Below are 16,020 nucleotides of genomic sequence, written 5' to 3'. Positions count from 1 at the left end.
ATTCTTACAGTTGACGCATCCCCTGTTGGACTCGGTGCCATATTAGCACAGAAGACAGACAATATCATTGAAACTGTCGCGTACGCTAGCCGTGCTTTGACCCTCACGGAATCACGATACTCCCAAATTGAACGTGAACTACTTGCTGTGGTATGGGGAGTTGGGCATTTTCACCTGTACCTATATGGCAACACATTTCTTCTCCACACAGACCACAAACCACTCGTGTCAATCCTTACCAATCCAAGAGCCTCTCCCTCGGCACGCCTCGAGCGTCTCGCTCTGAGAATTCAGCAATATAACTTCAGAGTGGAACATACGCGTGGAAGCAGCAACCCTTCGGACTACTTGTCTCGCCATCCCTTGCCAAATCTTCCCGCTGATGCCAACCTGGCTCATGCCACTGATGCGTATGTCAACCTTATTGCTCAATGCCATCTTCCAAAAGCTATGACTAGCGCAGAAGTAGTTGAGGCCACGGCTAGTGACCAACATCTACAGGAAGTGATTGCTGCCCTCAAGAGCCCTGCCAGATGGCGGAACCCAGCTCTCAGGGACTTTGTGTCAATACAACACGAGCTCTCTGTGGCAGACAATGGCCTGCTGCTGAAAGGTACTCGTCTCGTTCTACCCGCCGCTCTCCAGCAACGTGCCATATCTCTTGCACATGTGGGGCACCAAGGGATAACCAAGACAACCAAGCTCATGAAGCAGAAGGTCCGGTTTCCTCATCTCGATACTAAAGTGCAAACAGCTCTGAAAACCTGTATGCCGTGCCAAGCGACCATTCAGTACCAACATGCCGACCGCATCGCCATTCCAGAAAAACCTAGTTGGCCTTGGGAAGTCCTCTCACTTGACTTCGCCGGTCCATTTCCAAACGGCAAATACCTGATGGTCCTTATGGATGACACGTCCCGCTATCCTGTCGTAAAGATATTGTCATCGCTCACCAGCCAATCCGTCATCAATAGGATCACCAAGATCTTCAGCATCTTCGGAATTCCAAAGGTGATCAAAACGGACAACGGAGCCCCGTTCCAGAGCCACGACTTCAAGCAATTCGCCCACACGCTAGAATTCCACCATCAGCGTATTACACCGCACTGGCCGCAAGCGAATGGGGAAGTGGAGAGATTCATGCGAACATTGAAACGGTTCATACAAGCGACAACACTGGAAAACAATAGCTGGACCTCCAAGCTGGGCGAATTCTTGATGGCCTACAGGGCAACACCCCATTCAGCAACTGGAACCCCACCTTTTGATGTGCTTTTCGGCAGGTCCATGGGATATCTCCTCCCAAGCTGCTCCAATGACAACCCACCTCAGAAGTGGCAAGACACAGATCTCCAAAATCGCACAAAACACAAGATATACGCTGACAAACGTAGGCACGCCCGGCCTCACAACCTCACTGTGGGAGACCCAGTTCTCTCCAAACAAAACCAAAGAAACAAGCTGACCCCTGCCTATGATCCCAAGCCATACCAGGTCATCGATGTCAAGGGGACGCAAATTACGGCACGGCGGGGTCACGGCATAATAACAAAAAAACGCTAGTTTCTTTTAAACCCATGCCCCCCACCACGAGCAAAGGATCCGAAGGTGACTGTGACTCGGACAACGCGTGGTTCAATCTCCACCTCTCTCAAGATGGCTGCAGGGGAACGCTTCCAGACCCGACTGATCGAGAAACCGAGCAACGCCTCGTTCGGGGGGAGGACGAAAGAGACCGATCTGTTGAAGCCCCTGCCCCTGATCCACCAGGAAAATCGCGACCGATTCGTACCAGGTGCCCTCCTGCACGACTCAAGGACCACGTCTGCTCTTAATGGGCCTTTCGTTCTGGTCATTTGTCTGCTTCTTGGGGGGAAGTGATGTAGTGATGTGGATTTTATGTGTGCGCGTGCAACACATATAGCAGCGGGGAAAAAGGAGAAAGAGGAAGAATAAATCCAGGGAATGAAAATGGCTGCCCCTCGTTCATTCTACACGCAGTAGTAGCACACCGCTTATGCACCGCGACTGCAACTCTACAGCGACCTAATATTGCCGGCACAGGTGCGAGCTCTCCGAGAAACAGCGCGTTCGAGACGAGTCGCAGGTGTACGAGTCTGGGTCGGCACCGCGAGGCCATATCTGGCCTCCTTCCTGGGTTTCGGATCACCAGAGCAGCAGGTCATGTTCACGTCGACTGATGACGTACCCTTGAGCCGTCCAATTATACGGGCGCAGACACATTCGGATATGTGTTGAACTTCACTGCGGGAGTCATCCTACTATTTCAAATCAACCACCGCCAGGCTCGTGCTGCAATGGACTGTGACTCAGCTTTGCCGGCTGGGTGTACTGTGTACGCTAAGGCAAGAAAGGCGGTTAGCAGCGGTCATTGGATACCAGGAAACAATGACTCATGAAATCTCTACCTAAGGACCTGCGGCAGAAGATGCTCTGACTCCACTCCTGGCACGCCACCTGGTTCGAGTCCCCGACTACGCAACACTTCTCAGCAGAAGAGGACGCATAGAGAAATAGCTTGGAGAATCGGAAGAAACCTTGGTCAGCATAGTAACAATGCTCCGGTATCACCTTGACCATTGGTGCCCTCAGAAGTAAAAAAAAAAGAGTTCGGACTTTTTTTTGGGGGGTGGGGGGAGAATTTCTTAAGAAATGTAACGAAATATATTTCATCCTGATTGTATCGCGTTACAAAGAAACATTCCATATGTATTTCGATACAGGAATACCGATACTGGTGAAAAAATGTATCGCGATACAGAAATGCAGATACGAACTGTATTTCTAAAATACTATCGCGATACATTTGTATCGCGATACTGCTCAACCTTGGTTAAAATCGCCTCCGAAACAGACAGTCAATTTGTTTTCACCAAGAAACTTAAGAAGCACGTCGAGAAACTCTAGAAAGGAGGAGATATTACCACTTGGCGGGTGATAGACAACAGAAAAAACAGTTTGGCATGTTGTAAAGTTAGTATTTCATAATCACTTGTAATAGCTGTAAAGTCACTTATAAGTGTGCACTCAAGACCTCTTTTTACATGCATACCATATTTCGCCTCCTACTTTATTGGTTCCGTTTGCACTAAATATTTCGTAATTCTCAAGACTATTTTTATACCATGTTTCACTGAGCATAATTGCATCAAAAAGAAAGTTGAAGCCATCCAAAAATATGTTTAAGTCATCAAATTTATTCCATATCGATTGCACATTTAGGGGAAAGAAAGTGCCCTACTGAAAAAACCATTTGAAATTCAAACGGGTGGCAAACTGGTAAATCAAACGGGTGCAAACTTGTCGACCCGTTTGGATCAAACGTGATTATGGGATACGGGTAGCCGTCTGAAACGGTACCCGGTCGAAACGGTACCCATTTGATACAGGTGCCCGTTTGAAATGGGTGCCCGTTTGATACAGGTGCCCGTTCGACCTTGCACGTGACCACACCTTTGAACGTGCCATTCGAATCGGGAAATTATGCGCTAGCCCTAAATGGGGATCGTCTGGTAGGTTGGTTATCTTAAACTTATTTAAGACGTTCCGAAACTCATAAACCTATTTATAACATGGAGGAAACACGTAGAACAAATGCGCTCTGTAGGTGCTTGCGAATGGACAGGAAAACAGACACAAAAGATTGCTTTCGATTCTCCTCAAAGTTTATTACGTCTTCTGTAGACAAGTACAAACGTGCAAGAGAGCTGTGAAACGTGAGAGGCACTCTAAGCTTTTATACAACTGAGAAGATAGCAAAGCAAACAAGAACCGAGGTAATTCTAGACTATGAAGGTAGACTTCCGGGAAATTATTCGCCCGGCTGCCGCGAAAATAGTGGCTGCATAATTATATAGATAATCTGGAAGAGTACGAGTAGAAGGACGGTCAATCGTTGCCAAGAAGTAGGTTGCAGTGCACTTACCATAAAAATAGCGGACTTGAAAGATGTAATCCGTGATATTTGTCGACACGGTCAAAGCAGGACAACCACACAAACACAAATGAGAGGGAACGGCTTCTGGGAAGTTTCAACAGGATGTGGCGCGCGAGCTGTCAGTTGCCGAACCCAACTAAACCGCGAGGATTCCTGACTTCTTTGAAGAATCGCTTGTTGCCGATATAGACGTAGGACTTTTCGAACACTGATAGCTTTGGTGCACATCATATACGTTGTCGAGAGACATCCTAATAAGACCGCAGGGTTAGGCGACAGATCGAGGCAGGTGGACGCGCGAAGTTCGAGCTGGAACTGACAACAAGCAGACTAAGAAAAAAGCGGCTGCTAGGCGCACCCTTCCCGATCTCGATGCTAATCAGGGTGTAGCTCGCGCGCGGTTGCGGGTCACGTGACGGGTGACAAGAGAGGAGGGAGCGGGCGAGGACCACATGGACGGCCCCTCTCCCTCTCCCAAGGCATTCCAGCGGGATGTGTTTTAGAGCGCAGCTCTTAGGGGCCCGTTCCAATCTTGAGCGGCGTCGCCGTCGGCGTCGCCGTCGCCGTCGGCGTAACCCAGGTCATCCCAAGGTCACTTGACCCCCAAGGTCACCCTAAGGTCGCGTGACCCCTCCCCAAGGGTCACGTGACCCCCAAGGTCACGTGACACCCAAAGTCACGTGGCTTCCCAAGTCACGTGACCCCGGGGTCACGTGACCCCCAATGACGTCATCAGTGACGTCTCTGATGACGTCACCGGCATCCGCATCGTCAGCGTCATCATCAATGATGACATCATCAGTGACGTCACTGATGACGTCACCGGCATCCGCATCGTCATCGTCACTGATGACGTCACCGGCATCCGCATCGTCATCGTCATCATCACTGATGACGTCACCGGCACCCGCATCGTCATTGTCATAATCACTGATGACGTCATCAGTGACGTCACTGATGACGTCACCGGCATCGTCATCATCACCATCCGCATCGTCATCGTCATCATCGCTGATGACGTCATCAGTGACATCACTGATGACGTCACCGGCATCCGCATCGTCATCATCCCTGATGACGTCACCGGCATCGTCATTGTCATCATCACCGATGACGTCATCAGTGACGTCCCTGATGACGTCATCGGTATCCGCATTGTCATTGTTACTGATGACGTCATCGGCATTGTCATCGTCACGTGACCCCCCTAGGTCACGTGACCCCCACCCAAGGTCACTTGACCCCCCCCCCAGTACCCTTCCCTCCTCCTCCTCAAGAGCTGCGCTCTAATTCGGCGTTACAGGAAGTTGTAAACGGCTTTCACTTTTTGTAACCTCGAAAGAAAAAAAAAAACACACGCGCGCGCATTTTAGCACGCTCGAACCTTGGAAATGGCGGCGGGGCGGCCAGAAGCTCGGCTTGCACCCGAGCGAAGAAAGTACTCAGCGGAAGCTCGTAGTTTGACTGCTGCAACGGCGGGCGTGCTCTCGCAATGCTCGATGTTCTTGCAGCCACGTGTACGCGTGCTACCTTCGCTGCGTTTGAATTAAAGTGAAACGGAGTCTAGACGTACATTCTTTCACGCGGTCGCGTCTTCTGCGAAAGAGGTTCGAGCTGAATAAGTAAATTGGGGCAACCAAGATGGACAAAGTTTTAAAGTTCTGTCAAAAATATCGGGTCACCAACGGCGCGGGTTTACGTACAACAACAACAAAAAAAGGTGTTGCTTTTAGTTGCAGTATAAGCGAACATCAGCGCAATTGAAATATAAATATAATTACTTGCATTACGCGGACGATTTGAAATCGATGAACTGGCGCTCCCAGCCTTCCGGAAACATTAGCTGCCACGGATGAAACGCTAGGTGTGCCCACGCCGCCGATCCGTACGTTCAGTATCGAACGGGCTCCGGAGAGCCGTTTGATTAAGCCGGTACAGTTTGCAACATGGTCACCGGTTTGAGCAAACGTGCGACAACTTTGCCCAAACGAGTCGCTCATTTGCCCAGACGAGCGACCCATTTGTCCAGACGAGCGACCCGTTTGACAAAGGAGTGACCTGTTTGTCCAAATAGGTGACCGTTATGGCTCATACGCGAGACCCCTGTGAGCCATACGGGCGACCCCTTTGACAAACTGGTGACCGGTATGGTTAAACTGCTACCGGTATGGACCCGTTCATTTTCATAGAGACGCCAAATGGTTTTTTTCAGTAGGGTGGCGCCTTTGGTTGGTTATTCAAAACAATTTAGATTTCACTTTTTAACCAAAGAGTCTTGTCACTTATAGTAAAAGAAAGAAAAAGAAAAAACTACCAGCAGCGAAGAACTACACAAGTGTTTGCAAGTGATTTACAGTTTTCACTACATGTGCTTGTGCCCCATGCTTTTCCCTTACCAGTACTTTTTCATGTTTGTACCAAACGTATTGTTACCGTCTTACATTTGCCAATTCTCTCGTTTCCCAAAGAAGTGTTTTATCCTGGTTTATTAAGTTTTCCAAGATGTACGCTTTCCTACGAAGTCGCTTTAAGTAAACTTGTTTCTCGAGCCACAGATCCCGAGTTGCTTGATTTGAAAAGCGAACCAAAATTCCGCATATCATATCAGGGCGCGAGGGAAGCCGATGCATGGCCATGATTTCATCTGCTGTCAAGTCGGGCACTTCCAGTTGCTTTGCAAGGTCATTTATCTTAAGGCTGGTTCAGACATGTACAACGAGCGCGATGCGTCCGTTGCAACCGGAGCGACCGGAACGACCACTCTGCGCCGCGCGTACACACACATGTAACCGCTGCAACAAGCGCAGCGGATCGGCAGCACGGCGACCGCTTCTACGCCGCCGTCAGCTGTTTCAGCGGTGCCTCTAAAAAGGAGACGCACTGCCACTCAATGCCGTAGCAGAATATACAGACAGTTTTCTATAGCCTAAAGCTTTATTATTTTTTTTTTTTTCATGATAGGCTCGCAGGATACAATGGATGAAAAAAAAAAGAGAAAGATGGAGTACGCCGTCTTGGACGATCACGGCTTTAATACACGACTTTGCCGATAGTACAAATGTCGCCACACGCCTTTTCTACGATTATAAAAGACGATGTAATCTTATCAGCGATATAGCAACGTAGACATATGATTTGGTAATCAGATAGACGTTGCGAGCGTTCAGGATTTCTAACACTAATAACTTTTCTCCGGTGATGAAAACGCGTGAAAATTCGCATCCTTTATACGGTACGCGCCAGTAATACCTTGAACTTGAGCACACGCATGAAATGCGCCAAATAAGAAATCCCAGCGATGTTCGAGGACACAAATGCTTAGAAAGCACCACTGTAGTCGAAGTAAATAAACAGGACGGCATGGGCGTTTCTGCTGTCTTGAGAGTGCCGCCACGACATCGCTGTACGAGTAGGTGGATCTTCCCTTCTAGTACGTGCTCGGTTATCTAGCGACACACGACGAAATTTCACAATCAAGGAAACCGCTTTTACGCGGAACGATGAGCTTTCACCACGCCGTCCACGTCGACGATCACCACGGGCGCCATGTTTGCAAATAGAAAAAGGCGGCCCGCGACCGGCATGCAACGGGCGCGACCCATTCTCTTCGACGTGTGATTGGTCTGTTGTTACGGTCGTTTCGAACGCAGCGGGAAAAGTTGGGCTCGCTCCAACTCCTTGCGTCGTGAACGACATGTGCGTACGTCCCTCCGTCGATATGGCAACTATCGGTTGCAAACCCTTGCAACCGTCGTTTCGGTTGTTCCGGTCGTTCCGGTCGCTACGGACGCATGTATGTGAATGGGTCTTTAGCCCAAAGGTTTTCCTGTTCGCTCATGGGGATCCCGTGTATCTCAAGGTTTTGCCTACTGCTCCTCCATTCAAGGTCGTGAACGTTTTGTTTTAACCTGTCAATTTCCGCTGTTGGTTCCGTTTTTTTCCAATTACGTCACCCTTTTCTTGGAGTTTTTTTTTATTTCCACGTCGTGTTCATCCATTTGCTTCAGCACTGCGTCATATTTCGCCGACATGTGCTGAAGTGATTGTTCCATGGCATCCACTGTTTCTTTTAAGTTTAATAGAGTGTCTAGTTTGGCGTTCATGCTGACCGACATGACAGCTACACCTAGATCTTTGTTTTGTTTGCAGCTCTGACTGCCTCGAGACTTGGCTATTTTCCATGTTTGGCAGCGCCAAGTTTTACGTGAAGCAACACGTGACTCTTTCGGAACGCCAGAACAAGTGCCTATATGGTAAGAGTACTGGCACTCTGCGCATGTGATTTGCGAGCCTTTGTCCGGAAAGGCTTGACTGCAATGTAGACAGATATAAAAATAGTAATAATAATATTCCTTTATTTGTATAACGCCCCAGAACAACCTATTGGTTACAGTGCGCTGGCACATAAAAAGTTTAAAAACGGAAAAAACACCTGAAACAGTACACAATCTGAACCCCCCCCCCCCCCCCCCCCCGACATATGCTCTCGAAATTAAAACATTTCACAATCATAAACCAAAAATATGCATATCAAGTAGTCGTTTGAACGCAGCAAAATTTAAGAATATGTCTGCATGAGTCGGAAATTCATTTAAACAAATTTGCATTCTAGTTAAAGGGGACGGTCTCGTTTGTATAGATCTATAAAACACGCTTGAGTTTCTAACGACTCGGGCCGGTACATGAAAGTTTAAAGACGACACAAGATTGCTATCAATTTTGCCGTGAACCACTTTGTATAAAAATATAATGTCACGAGCAATCCTTCTTTTTGAAAGCTTCTGGAGTGAAAGTTCTCTATGAAGGTATTCATAATCAAAATAACATGTTCTATCAAAATATCTAACGTAAACAAGGCGTATAAATCGCTTCTGAACTCTTTCTATCCGTGCAGCGCCGGTCATTGTTAGCGAATTCCACACTGAAAAACAAAACTCAAGTTTAACTCGTACAAGGGAACAAAACAATCGAACTACGGACACTATATTTGAAAAATCATGCGTCAAACGTGATATCATCCCCATTGTTCTAAACGCAGAAAGAACAATGGGGATAACCAAAGCAGATATCTTTCGAGATATAATTTTACAAACTTTAGGCAATCAGACTTTTCCACTATCTGACTTACTTCATAATTTTTTATATATAGAAGCTCGTCCATTACATGTAAATTGAGAAAAATTTCTTAGACACTCTTCCAGTCGCGTCGGGACCGTCTCAAAGGTCAGTTTAATTCAAGTTTCATTTTTTTTTTATTCCGGTCTGTTTTTGCAAAAGCATTCAAAACGCAGTAAAAATATGCTGTTTTACATAAAAACACCCCCGCAGGGGGCACCCGTGAACGCAGGTGTTTGGAGAGTGGCGTCTCCACGGACCCCGAGCCCCGCAGGGGGCGCCTGCACCTTAGCTGCTAGGTGCTTGGTGAGTGGCGTCACCACGGACCCCAGTCACGTGGGTTCGCCCACCCACGTCTGGCTGTGCGTGGCGTACCCGCGTCCGGGGAAAAGGGGACCCTGGTGGTTGACTTTAGCCCGGGATTGTCTGGACCCTTCGGGGCCCCCCGGGCGAGGCAATACACCGCTTCGGCCCCTGCTTCTCGTAGACGGGTTTCCTGGCTTCGCCCGGCCAGGATGATTCAGTCAGTCGCCTCTTCTACCCTCTCCTTCCTTTTTTCACTTTTCCTCCCACCTCTTTCTCTTTCCTTCTGCACTCTCTTCCTTCCTTTTTCACCTTCTTAGGCGGCAAGGGCCAACCTTGAGGGGAAGCAGGTCCTGTCCCTGCGACCACACTAGGGTATAGTGCCCGGGCAGCACTGGTAGAGTAATTGTGTCAGCCAAGCCTTTCTTGTTATGGTACATTACCTACCCCCTTGTTGGGCTCCGTGGTAGGCGGTGCACCCGGGCACTCAATTTTCTTCCCCATCTTTATGGGTCTGCAAACTAAAAAAACTTCTGATCGGGCCCCAAAAAGGGTCCGCACCGAAGTACCGCTCCAATCTGACAAGTCATTTGTTTCTGATAATTTCCAAGGTTTCTTGTTCTTCATTCTGAAAATGAAAAGCCACTGGGCAAACTGTCCCCCTTCCTTGTAGCTAAGGCTCTAGAGGGAGTTGGCAAAAACTTCAATGCAAAAAAAATGGCGTCTGGAGACCTCCTTGTAGAAATCAGAACAAAGCAGCAGAGTGATGCCCCCTTGGGTCTCAACTCTATGTCAGACTATAAAGTCAGTGTCGTCCCTCACCGGAAACTAAACACCGTCCAAGGAGTAATCTCCGAGGATGACCTACTAGACACATCTGACACAGAGCTGGTGGAGGGCCTCTCTAGCCACGGAGTTGTCGCTGCACGACGAATCACAATTCGTCGTGATAGCACAGAACACAAGACAAAGCAAATAGTCCTAACATTTGAGTCCGCCACACTTCCAGAGGCCGTAAAAGCTAGCTATCTCCACTGCTAGGTTCGGCCCTATGTGCCTAATCCTCGAAGGTGTTTCAAATGCCAGAGGTTTGGCCATGGTGCCCAGCAATGCCGTGGAAAAGCCACTTTTGCGAAATGTGCCAAGAATAACCACCTCAGAGACACTTGCACCAACGACGCACACTGTGTGAATTGCTGTGATTCCCACCCTGCATATTATCGATCCTGCAGAACGTGGAAGGAGGAGAAGGAGATACTTACACTCAAAGTCAAGGAAAACCTCTCCTACCCAGAGGCACGCCGTTGCTTTGGATTCTTGCGTAAAGGCAGTTTTGCGCAGGTGGTGCAGCGGGGACCTGCACCACTGATGGTAGCAGCGGCCACTCAGACATCCTTTTTGGACTATGGGAGGCCACTGCAGTCCCCCACGCCCCAGCTGAAGATTCAGCTTCCGGGGCGGGCAATTTCAGCTGGGCGGTCCACCGACCCTCCCAGCCAGAGTGCAGACCTTCGCACTCCAAAGGGACAACAGCCTTTATTTTCTCACGCTGTTTCCCAGACCCAGGATGGGCCGGTGGCTACCCCAACCGTCCCTCTTCCGCAGTTTCCTTCCAGGGAGAAGGGTCGACGCTCTCGCACACACTCCCTGGAGCGAGCATCATCAAAGGAGCGGCATGGCTCTCGTGCCGCTCCTGCAGCGCCTAAGGGGCAGGAACGGATTGACCTGGGTGGCGCCTCACCCAGTACCTCCTCTGCCCCTTTGGCTGGTCGTGGGCGGGGCATGGCGCCCCGTTCCCCAAACCCAAACAAACTTAGAGGAAAAGCCTCGCTTCAGGAAACTGAGGCCATGGATGAGTGTAGAGAAGTCTCCACTCATGCGCCTGACCAGGACGACATGGAGTGGCAGACTTCTAGGAGTAAACACAAAAGCAAAAAACCTGTGATCCCTTCAACGTGACATTGTAAATTAATCTTTGCCACATGCGGCAGCCTTAGAGTTTTTATTTATTTTCCCAGTGTTTCTTCTTTATTCATATTTTAACTCCTTTTTAAAACGATCACCAATTTTCATTTTATGCAGTGGAACTGCCGGGGCCTAATAAGAAATATAGATGATGTAAATTATTTTATGGACGAGCTGAGACCCATTGCGCTCAGCCTGCAAGAAACACATTTAAATAACACTCATACGCAGATTTTACATCGGCACCAAGTTTTTAGAAAAGATAGACTCTCCCCTTATATGTCTGGAGGAGTGGCACTAGTGGTGCAGAGTGGTGTTGCTTGCTGGGAGGTCCACCTTTCTTCGCCTTTAGAGGCTGTAGCGGTGCGCCTTCTTGTTGACCGTTTGATCACTGTAGTTTCTCTTTATTTGCCACCTAACTCTCCACTGCATATCAGTGAACTTGAGTTACTTGTAAAACAATTACCTCAACCTTTTTTTTTAATTTTAGGCGATTTTATTGCCCACCACCCTTTGTGGGGTAGTTCGCGCCAGGATGCACGCGGAGGTGCCATAGAGCGGTTTTTATTATCATCTGGGTTGTGTCTTTTTAATGGGAGGGAACCCACATTTTTTAGTGCAGCTCATCAATCATTTACATCTATTGACCTTTCTATATCATCACCAATTTTACTTCCATGCTTTTCATAAAAGGTTTTAAATAACCCTTTTGGGAGTGATCATTTCCCTATTGTTTTAGAAAGCACGATGCCAATTCCTTCTATTCCGACAAGACTTCCAAGGTGGAGATTGGAAAAGGCCGATTGGCCTCTTTTTTGTTTCGAGGCTTTTATTGATTCATCTTTTCTTGTAAATATGAGCCCCGAAGATGCCACGCTGTACGTTACTGGAGCGATTATAGATTCCGCATCACATAGCATTCCTCAGACTTCTGGACGACTCCCCAAAAAGTGCAAGCCGTGCTGGAACAATGACTGCAGCACAACACGGAAATCGCAAAACAAGGCGTGGTGCATCTTTAGACGATATCCCACTCCACAGAATCTGCTTGAATTCAAGAAGAGCAGAGCCAAAGCTCGCTGGTGCGAAGGCAAGCTAAAGGCAGTTCTTGGAAAAAGTATGTCACATCTCTGAGTAGTCTTGTTTCATGTAAGGAAGTGTGGGATCATCTTAGGAAGATCAGGGGAGACTATCGGTCTTTCAGGGTATCCCTTTTTCCATCAGCAACATCCCTTAAGGAGCAAGCAAATGTTCTTAATGAACACTTCCAGGAAGTCTCTAACTCTGCGAACTAGAGTAAATCCTTTAGGAGGTTTAGAGCAACAGCAGAAAAACAAGCTATTTCTTTTTCTGGTGCCCAGGGTGTTCCTTATAACAAGCCATTTACACGGTCTGAGCTTGAGTTGGCTCTTGGTGTCAAAAAAGAATCTGCAGCTCTGCCGAATAGGATTCAATACGAAATGCTATGAAGACTGTCGCATGAATCTCTAAACAGTTTGCTCACCTTTTTTTAATTTATTGTGAGACGCTGCTTCTTTTCGAGACTGTTGGAAAAAGGCACACATAATCCCTCTACTAAAACCTACCAAAGACCCCTCTTTACCGACAAGCTACCGCCCAATTGCACTGACAAGCTGCCTGGGCAAAACCTACGAGAGACTCATGAATCGCCTCTTGTACATTTTTTAGAGGCAGAGGGTGTGTTTAATAGAAATCAGTGCGGCTTCTGAGCGGGCCGCTCCACGATAGATCACCTTGTCCGCTTGGAAACTTCTATTCGGGAAGCATTCGTCCATCGCCAGCACTCTGTTTCTGTCTTCTTTGATCTACAAAAGGCTTATGATACGACTTGGAAATATGGAATTCTTCGAGACTTGTATTCATATGGTGTCTGAGGTCGCATGCTTCGTTGTATTCAAAGTTTCTTGACGTGTTGGACCTTCCAAGTGCGATTGGGCTCCATCCTTTCGGATGTCTTTCTTCAGGAGAACGGCCACCCTCAGGGTGGAGTACTAAGCGTTACACTTTTTGCCGTGAAAATTAATAGTTTGGCTAAGGTTATACCACTATCTGTATCCTATTCAATGTATGTGGATGATGTGCAGATATCATTTTCCTCTTGTAACCTGTCCAGCTGTGAACGGCAGTTGCAGCTCACATTCAATAAGATGAGCAAGAGGGCTGATCAAAATGGCTTCAAGTTCTCTCCTGATAAGACAGTCTGCGTTCCCTTTTCACTCCGCCGTGACCTGTCTCCAGATCCAGTGTTGCACTTGAATGACATTTCTATATCTGTAAAGGAGGAACGCAAGTTTTAGGGATAATATTTGATAAAAAGCTCACTTTTATACCCCACTTGAAAGAGTTGAAACGTAAATGCCTACGTTCATCAAACATCCTCAAAGTACTGTCGCATACGCCCTGGGGGTCTGACAGACGGTGCCTCTTGAGGCTTTATAACTCCTTGGTGCGGTCCCGCTTGGACTATGGCGCGATTATTTATGGTTCGGCGCGTCCGTCTGCCCTAAAAACGTTGGACCCCATCCATCATCTGGGGCTCAGGCTTGCCACGGGAGCATTTTGAACATCACCTGTATGCTGATACTCATCAAATGTCCTTGGAAACACGAAGGCAATATTTGAGTCTTTGTTATGCTTACAAGATTTACAGCAATCCTCAACATCCCACTTTCGACGCCCCTCAACCTTCTACGTCGTTCCTACTCTATGAAAACAAGCCGAGCATTGTTCGGCCCCTGAGTTTCAGAGTACAGAGCATGGCAACATCGCTCCATCTCCCCTTTAGTGAGGCTGCTTTGCTGAGGAGCAATGAGAGAGTTGCGCCTTGGGACCTTCTTCCAATCTCTTGTGACTGGTCACTGGCCAAGTACAGAAAGAGAGCTACTTCTCCACTCGTTCTTCAGCGGGAGTTCGCCGTATTGGAACAGAATTATAAGGACTACTCACACTTTTACACTGACGGATCAAAACATCAACCCTCGTGGGGTGTGCGGTTTACTCCACTACCTTCAGGAAAGTTCGACAACTCCATACTTATGCAAATATTTTTACTGCTGAATTGTACGGTATTTTAATGGCTCTTGAATACTTAGCAGAGAACAATATTATGAAAGCCATTATGTTTGTCGACTCCCAGAGCGTTCTTCTAGCCGTTTCGTCCTTAGCAGACAGCAAGAACCTTCTCGTGTAATGTCTTCGGGTACGACTAAACCGAGGACTTCAACTAGGACACCAGATCAAATTCTGCTGGGTCCCGAGCCACGTGGGCATTTCTTTCAACGCAAAGGCAGACTTACTTGCTGCCTCTACAAAGGAATGCCCCAAACTGCCTCTTGGCCTGCCACACCGAGACCTGAAACCGATCATACAGAAATCGATCATCAACTCATGGCAGTTGGATTGGGATTTGGAAAAAGAGAACAAGCTTCACAATATCAAGCCCCAACTGGGAGTATGGTAGAGTTCGTTCCATAAAGTCCGTTGGGTTGAGGTTCTCCTTTGTCGCTTAAGAATTGGTCATACCCGTTTGACTCATTTGCACCTGCTCTGTGGTGAGGATGTTAAAATTTGCGACAACTGTGGGAAAGCTATGACTGCTTTGCACATCCTGTGGCATTGCAAAGCTTTAAACCAGGAGCGCCGATCATGTTTTCCAGGACTCTTTCGAGATCACCTTCCCTTTCATCCATATTCTCTGCTTGGCGATCAACCATTTATACCATTCGATCGAGTTTTAAAGTTCCTTCATAACACTGGCCTTTACACCAGCTGTAGCTTGCAGTTTTTTTAGATTACACCTCTAAGCCCCTTAAAAAAACCTTTGTTTGGCGCAATATGGCCTTAGTTGCTCTTGCGCCATAAAATCCCAATCATCATCATCATCACATAAAAGCACGCTCTTCGAGAGATCAAACTACCAGCCTTGGCGAAAGTCAAGATTTGACAAAACATAATTTTTCGCATGATTGTTACCTAAACTTTACTAAGCAATATTTTATTTAGTGAAGATAAACATATGTTTCTAATGGGAAAATCGATGAGCATCGTCTAAAATTAAACATGATGATAGACCGCGCACAAATACCGAACAGATGAGTTAAGAAGAGAACGAAAGAGAAGCGCGTACTCACAACTGAAATGTATTGCGTGAAGAAACGGAACATAAAGCAAGACGACAGATGCACCGGCACGTGGGAATACAATGCAGTCACTCCCAAAAGACAGCAAAAAGGCAACTAATTGCACTCTTTGTCCCCCCCCCCCCCCCGCCCCCCCCCCCCCTATCTTGCTTCATCTTCCTTTTCTTCACGCAATACATTGCGGTTGTCTTACGAGCTTATCTTCCGCTATCTTTCTATCTCGCCTTTTTTCTCTATTTGTGCATGGTGTATCATCACGTTTAATGCTTACCAACTAGCCCAGCATACTGCCTTACTACAGTTTATTATCAAAAATCACTGGAGCAACTTTTTCTTAAAAACATAGAATGTAAAAAAACGTTTTAAAACGTGTTAAAAAAACTCAGTTTAAAAGCGTTTAAAGATTTTTTTTTTTCAGCGCATCTTTGCACCTGCGGTCCTGCTGCCCGGTGGCCGCAGTGCGAAGCCGTCCCCTCGCCTCCCTCGTAGGATCAAGGGAACCAAGGCGCACGTGTGTTG

General features: G+C 47.5%; 1 protein-coding gene across 1 annotated transcript; it reads left to right on the top strand.

Moving 5' to 3' along the window:
- Positions 1–450: 450 nt before the first annotated feature.
- On the top strand, positions 451–1,563 carry LOC120841303 (uncharacterized protein K02A2.6-like). Its single transcript, XM_040212165.1, has one exon. It carries the CDS (start codon positions 451–453, stop codon positions 1,561–1,563), a length of 1,113 nt encoding a protein of 370 aa, XP_040068099.1.
- The last annotated feature ends 14,457 nt before the right edge of the window (positions 1,564–16,020 follow it).

This window comes from Ixodes scapularis, unplaced genomic scaffold (assembly GCF_016920785.2).
Source record: "Ixodes scapularis isolate PalLabHiFi unplaced genomic scaffold, ASM1692078v2 PGA_scaffold39__5_contigs__length_11793443, whole genome shotgun sequence".
Classification (NCBI taxonomy): domain Eukaryota; kingdom Metazoa; phylum Arthropoda; class Arachnida; order Ixodida; family Ixodidae; genus Ixodes; species Ixodes scapularis.
The sequence above is the reverse complement of the archived record's forward strand: the minus strand, read 5'-3'. Positions and strand labels throughout refer to the sequence as shown.

What these genes read in the sequence shown, in the direction of transcription:
- LOC120841303 (XM_040212165.1), top strand. Translation starts at nt 451, where the DNA reads ATGACTAGCGCAGAAGTAGTTGAGGCCACGGCTAGTGACCAACATCTA.